The sequence below is a fragment of the Austrofundulus limnaeus genome, unplaced genomic scaffold (genome assembly GCF_001266775.1).
Source record: "Austrofundulus limnaeus strain Quisiro unplaced genomic scaffold, Austrofundulus_limnaeus-1.0 Scaffold1814, whole genome shotgun sequence".
Classification (NCBI taxonomy): domain Eukaryota; kingdom Metazoa; phylum Chordata; class Actinopteri; order Cyprinodontiformes; family Rivulidae; genus Austrofundulus; species Austrofundulus limnaeus.
In genome coordinates, this window is record NW_013954216.1 from 13,827 (window position 1) to 21,288 (window position 7,462).

The 7,462-nt window shown below is 37.9% G+C and overlaps 1 protein-coding gene across 1 annotated transcript in view; it reads left to right on the top strand.

Moving 5' to 3' along the window:
* tbce (tubulin folding cofactor E) overlaps positions 1-7,462 on the top strand; it is a gene marked incomplete at its 5' end in the record, with an annotated part of 34,228 nt that overhangs the window by 13,302 nt on the left and 13,464 nt on the right. Inside the window, 2 exon segments of the mRNA XM_014033717.1 lie at positions 840-904; positions 1,607-1,759. Coding sequence (XP_013889171.1) covers positions 840-904; positions 1,607-1,759 — 218 coding nt within the window.

Consider the following 7,462-nt stretch of genomic DNA (forward strand, 5'->3'; position numbering starts at 1 on the left):
AATCGATTATTAAATTAGTCATCGATTATTTTAATAATCGATTAGTCGTCTATTAATTGATTAATTGTTGCAGCACTATCATTTGCACACTTTTCCTGAAGATAGAAGCATCTGAATCTGATGTGGCATGTTCATACAAGCCCTTCGTACGAATAAAATAAAAGAAATTTAGGAAAAGAATACGAAAATATTCTTGCATGAGGCTCATTGTGTCCCGGGTTATGACAGTTCCCCATGCATKAATCTGTTGGTGTGACTGTGGTGGTCTGGAAGGACCGTAGGTGCAGAATGGCAGCCACACTTCCACCTCTGAGTGTGACTGAGGAGTGAAGAAATAAAAAGTTTATATAAAACTAATGTCTTATTATATTTGGAGTTACTGATCTGTCCAATGTAGCAGCATATTTTCCCCATTATTCTCAACTACACTCAAGTGAAATGCATTGTTAAAAAACATCAACATTTTAAGTACTTTCAGTAGTTAAGTATTTTTGTAAGCACATACTCCTGTACTTTAAGTAAAGTAATAATTTGACAGAGCTGCTTTTACTTTTATTGGAGTAATATTTGACCAGTAGGATCAGTACTTTGACTCAAGTAAGAGAACTGAGTGCTTTGTCCATCACTGTGTATTATTAGGAGCAGAACATCAATGAAGATACTTAAAATATAATGGTCTGTTATTTATTGCAGTCCATTGTGATATATACTGTATACTGTAATGTGCTTACTGATGTAATGGTGCTAGCTTTTAAGTGTATTCTGCTGCCTTACATGCCACACAGAAATACTTTGAACTTGTTRGATTAAAACTGAAGTTGTGAATAATTGCTCTGCAGGATGTTGCACGGCCATGTTTCCAGCTTTGAAGTTTCTCAGTSTGGATCATAACAACATCTCTGAGGTCAGTGTGTGCCTGCAGCAGTTTGTTAAAACATCTCTTAAAAGTTCTGTCAAAAGACTGAAGTGAGAAACCACACTTGCAATGTGTGAACAGCTACATTTAAAAGACAGATCACACACAGGTTAACATTAAATGTGAGAATCTTTACACACCTGACATTTGTATTTGATTCCAATTCAGAGGACTGCATTGTGCTTAGAAAACAACTCTGGATGCATTTTGCTGCATAATTATACGRCCAACAATCCTGAGCAGAAAATCTCTCGGAGCTACAACAAAAATTATGTAGCTCCACCTTCCAACATAAAATCGTTTTCATTCAGACTAGAAGTTTAAGAACTAAATGAGCCTAAATGCTGTTTAGAGACGAAAGATTTTGTGATCTGACCTGTTTTCTTCACAACTTGGTTTCTGATTCTGTAGAGTGAGAGTAGCCAATTTTAGTATTGTAGCATTAAAAGTTTTACACAAACTGTGCTTAAATCCAAAGAGAATTTTCAAGTGTTAGGTACATTTTCAAGTCTGTGGGGATGGGGGTACATATATTGGAGTMGTCTTGTGTCAAGAGGCTTGGATCCCTGTTCTAACTACTTGTAGTTTTTGTCTTTTGTTGCAAATGAGCTCTGGGAACAGTTCACAGAAGTCCATCTACTCTGAGTGCATCCGATGTTCCTAAACAGACTGATTGTGTTTCTGTTTCAGTGGTGTGTAATTAATGAACTTGCCAAACTTCCCTGTTTGGAGAGGCTTTCATGTCGAAACAACAAACTGGTGAGCAGRGACGGAAATCCCAAAACAGTCGATCAGATGCTTATTGCCAAACTGGAGAAACTGGTCATCCTGAACAACTGTGAGGTAGGCTTGCAACTAATAACTATTTTGATAGTCGACTAATCTGTGATTATTTTCTCAATTAGTCGATTATCCAATGATTATCTTTGTCACAACGTCCATCTATGCTTCCTGTGGGTGCACCTCCTGTTCCATCTTCAGTACACATCTCATCTCACCTGCTGACATCTGTGAATGTCACACTGTTATCCAATGTCTCTACCTTTACATAGCAAGTTCTCATAGCAAATTAAATTAACCCATGAAACYTATGAAATTGAACCTCAAACTAAAGAACTTACTCAGATGTATTTTAACATTAATGCATAGTTATGGCAATATTTATTTAACAAAGACAGAAATACGTGGTCCAAGAATGAAGGTACTCAGTGAGCTGATCAGCTGAGTTTTATTGCAACAACAGGAAACACAGAGAACAACCTGGCCTGTCTCTGTGCCTCTGCTTCTCTCTGTTACTGTCTCTACACACTACTCACTGTCCTCGAGAGGCCTCATATATATATATTAACAAACAGCATTCTGTCATCTTAGCAAGATTTGATACAAGGTCAAATGAAAAACACAAAGATAAACACAAGTGATATCTAAGAAAGATTATTGTTGTTAACAGATCTTGTTCTGACTTTAATCATTCTGTCTGCAGATGAACAGCATGTCATGAAAACCTAGGTCATTAAAGGATGTCATGAATTACTGGATTAAACATAAAAGTGTTCCATTACATCTCCCCCATCTGTTCATTAAATCACCAATTAAATGATCAATAAAACAAAAAAAAAAAAACTCATGTATTTAAAAAAACATGTCAACACAAACCTAAGTATATGTACTTTTCTGAAATCCCAACCCCAGTAATTCAATTTTTATTCCTCCCACAGTAATCACTAACCCCAAAACATAGTTATCACACAAAAGTCTTTGGATCGTCTTGAACACAAACAGGATTGTCTGTTTTGTTAAATGGAAGGGTCAGAGGTGGTGTTGGGGCTCTGCAACTTTTTGTAGATCTTGGTTTAGTTCCTGCGGCTGGAAATGGAGGGTTACGTGGATTTGGACATGGCGTTTGTTTGATATTAATCTCGCCAGGTTCTTCCATGTTGTTAGTAAAATCCAGGAGGGGGCATTCCACTTGCTGTCCTGTTGGGGTCTCAGAGTCCAAGAGATCCTCTGTTTGTGAGGCTGGTTCTGCAGCTTGAAGCAACTCCTCTCTCTCTGGTTCTGATTCTGAAGCAGTCTTCTCATCAGTAACTGGCACGCTGTGTTCCACTGATATCTCAGTTTTCTCCAGCTGTCCTTCAGATGTCCGCTGTTGAGGTTTTTCCTGTTTGGTTCCAGCTGGAACTTTGTTCAGGAAATACTTCATGTTGGAAACCAGAAGTTGTGCTCCAGTTTGATTCAGAGTCATTCCATCAGACCTGAAGAGGTGTTTTCTWTCCCAGAAGAGGTCAAAGTTATCCATGAAACTAGAGTGGTCAGCACAGAGCTTTTCCACAAAGCCTTTTCTTAAATTTGGTTAAATAAATGTCTTGTTGCTTAAACATAAAAGTATTAGTTCTATTACACATGTAAAATTAATAAAAATGAAATTRTATAAAACTCATTAAATTGCAAGTAGTCTTTTAAACAAAGAGCTAATGTACAAATAACTCAAAACATCAGCCTCTCCCCAGCATGAGGGGCTGTTAACCTGCCTTGCAAGATGTAGACATAACTTTGCAGGTCCAAATTAACTAAAGAATAACCTTGGTTCAAGTGACGTTCAGGTGCATAAAAGTAAAAAAAAAGAATTCATCCTGACTGAAATCTTGCTGGATGTGGCAGTCCAAAAGTTATATGACTTCAGTGCCATAAAAAAGGAGCAAAACAAACAAAAAAAAAATGGAATAAGACAAGACAGGATAACCTGGTTAAAACCAGTCCCTTGTCCTTCACTTTGCTTCGTACGAGGGTCTGGACTCTCTGCTATTGAGAAGTGATTGCTTGCTGGAGGCGTGGCCTCTGTGGAATTTTAAAATTATTAGATCTGATTTGCCCAATCGCTAACGGTTGGCCGCGACGTATGCAGTGCGACCGTGATGAAGCTAGGCTAAGAGACTAACCAGAAATTGCTTGCACTAGGGGAGTTAAATAAATAATTGTCATTTAATAATTAGTTGTAGTACATTATAGTTTTGGAGAATCATCATTACATTTGAAGGGGTACCTAGTGGTATGAGAAAAAGACTCAGGTGGTGCACAAGTCTAAAAAGGTTGGGAACCATGGGTCTAAAGTCCTGAAACATTCCAGCCCTTTCAGGAACATGTAAAGTTCCTTCAGTCCTTCACACTGTCCAAGGTCTTGAAACATTCCAGCACTTTCAGGACCTTGGACTGTTCCTTCATTCCTTGACACTGTCCAACATTCCAGCACTTTCAGTACCTTGGGCAGTTCATTCAGTCCTTGACACTCTCCAAGGTCTATAAACATTTCAGCACTTTCAGGACCTTGGACAGTTCCTTCCGCCCTTCGTTTCCCAAAGTGGGGTCCCAAAACATCAAGGTGGGGTCCTGAAAAVATTTTCTGWYTTAATTACATTTTTGCCTTAGTTGTTACAAAGGAGTGAGGTTAGTATATTTAAAATGGATATATGTAGTATAAAAATATTGTCACTATGCCCATGTTTTGTTGACCTGATACAAATGTTTATCATCCAAAACTAGCTGGGGGCACAGATCTCTGCTACTGTTATTTTGTGGGTCAAAAGCTGAAAAGTTTGGGAACCACTGCACTTTGGTTCCCAAAGTTGGGCTTGGGACCCAATTATGGGTCATGAAGCACCTTGGATAATCTCCAGAAATCAATTTAAAGGGTAATAAAATAATTGCTGATGTAATATGTTCCCTATAACTATTACAAAAACACAAACTAAGTAAAAATAAGTATTTATATTTGTGTACAAGCTGTTTAGATTGTCAAAAAGCCTGTGTTTTTAGGGTTATTAACGAAATTCATGTACTCAGACCAGTCATATTTGGGGTCACAAGATTTTGCCATGGTTATTTTGTGGGTCAGAAGACAAAAAGTTTGGGAACCACTGGTCTAAAGCAGTGATTCCCAACCAGGCGCACGCAAGCATATTACATGGAAAAATTTCCTAGGTGTGTTTAAAAAACTAAATAAAAACAGGACTGAGATATGTAGGGCCCTATGATTTCTGCAGTGAGGAAATTGCAGTCGGAATCATGGAATTAACACAAAATGGAATCCAGTAGAAAACGTGGAATCTTATCGTATTTGCTCATTTGGGTGAATTTCTGACCCATTTTGGACAATAAGATGTATTTTGGACGTTGCTGTTTTCTGCACCTGCCATTACCTGGTTTATTTAAATACTTATTCACTTTCAAGGCAACATTTTTATCTTTATGTTTAGTTTGACTTGAAAAGAATAAAATGCTTGAGAATTAATTTTCTAGGGGGGTTGAATAAATAATTTTCATGTAATAATCAGTTGTAGTACATTGTAGGTTTGGAGAATCATCATTATGTTTGACTGAAGAGGTACTAGTTGTATGACAAAATGGCTCAGAGAGTACACAAGCCTAGAAAGGTTGGGAACCACTGGTCTACAGCACAAAGTGATCAGTCACTGAAAACAAAAATTATTGGACATCAACCTGCAGAACAAGCTAACTTATGAAACTCACCTATCTGCAGAGGATATCTGCAGAGTGTTAGCGTCTTCTGATGTGAATTTTTTTTTTACGGTCGCTGGTCCTTACATGGAATGACAGAGACTGTATTTTACTTTCTTTGGTTGCTTTTCAGGAAAATGTAGCCAATAAATCCTAAAATCAATCTTTTGTTACTGGACACTAAGTTATTTTGTCTCTTCAGATATACKTGAAATTTTATTCAATGTCTTATTTTATTTGATGTTCACACCAAATACATTTTGAGTGTCAGGAGTGTCAGGTTTACATGTAAAGTCTATGGTGGATGCGCYTCGAGGAGAGTTGGGAAGTGTTGCGGTGTGTCTAGCGCAGCGTGATTTGAGCGTTCAACATGATTGACGTGTGTTACGCACTTCAAACGCTGTCGTTGGAAAATCTGAACTTCTGCAGCTCAACGCGGTGCGTCAACCAATCAGAGAGACTCCACTGTGTGACATAGTGACATATTTCCGACGGGACAGTTTCCTGAATGATGTCCACTAACCTGAGACAGATGGAGAGGAGCCCTTTAGCTGATATTGAGTGCCTGAAGTCGGTGTCTGGGCAGGAGATATCAGCACACATGTGGGTCAGCGGCTCATCAAACCGAGCTCGGGACAAAAATAATTCTGAAAGCGAGACTCATTAGCTCGCCGTTCCTGGGTGGTGAAACTCACCTAACTCTGAATTAATTTTGAATTAATTATCTGGTAAGTGTGACATGTTTTTGCTCTCAGTAAATAAAGCAAAGCCACTTTCTTTCTTTCATCCACCATTAAACAGAGACAGGCAGCGGAGGGAAGCAGGAGGCTCTCACCATGTGTGTGCGGTTTTGACTCACGTCTGACCTCAAAGTGRACAAGCATCCAACTTAACGCTGTTCGCGTTTTTGATGCTGAAATCGCGTTCGGTGTGAACGCAGCATTACTTCCTTCATCAGAGCTGTCACAGCTGATGTTCTTAAGACGTTGAAACATGTCAGGAATGTCTGAAGAGACAAAATAATTTAGTGTCTGGTAATGAAATATTTTAGGATTTAATATATGTAAAGACATGATGAACTTCACTGGATTAAAATGTAGACAACTTTGGAAAGTTAAAGTCTTGTTTTTTTGTCTGTTACGCCAATATTATTGCTTTTTGATTTGCCCATGGCTGCTTCTGTAGTTTACAGACTGACACYSKKRGTTCTTCTTCTTTTGTAAACAAACCAACCACAGACAATAAAAGCACATACTCCAGTACTTTAAATAAAGTAATAATTTGACAGAGCTGCTTTTACTTTTATTTGAGTAAAATTTGACCAGTAAGATTAGTACCTTTCTCAAGTAAGGAAACCGAGTACTTTGTCCATCACTGTGTACAGTGCCCTGAGACAATGTATGTTGTGACTTGGAGCTGTAGAGAAAACCCTTGTTAAAATCATGAATGTGATTTTAATTAAGAGTATCCCTCCTGGTTCGAGATGGTATCTGTTAAACAAAACAATTCAACCACAAAAATACACAGAGAAAACACACAAAGATCCTTCTACTTTGGCCAGTTAAAACTAACTGACTTTTATTGAAGATAGTAATATTGAGTGACTAACAAACGGTTACAATGATCAAACAATAAATGAGCTCTCAYTATAACACAATTGGTTTCTACTTTTAAGCAGTTTAACTAGTTACTAAGCAGTTTGTCTAACAACTTTAACTAAGCAAAAGCAGGCTATTTTGTGTACATTCAGGGTCAGGGTGTGTGTGTGTGTGTGTGGGTATGTGTGTAAGAGGGAGAGAAGAGAAAAAGGAGAGAGAGAAGACAAACAAACGGACAACAAACAAATCTTTTAAGGTTCTAAACCAGTGGTTCCCAAACTTTTTATCTTCTGACCCACAAAATATCCATGGCAAAAACTTGTGACCCCAAATATTACTGGTCTGAGTACATGAACTTCGTTTATAACCCTAAAAACACAGGCTTTTTGACAATCTAAACAGCTTATACACAAATATAAATACTTATTTTTAC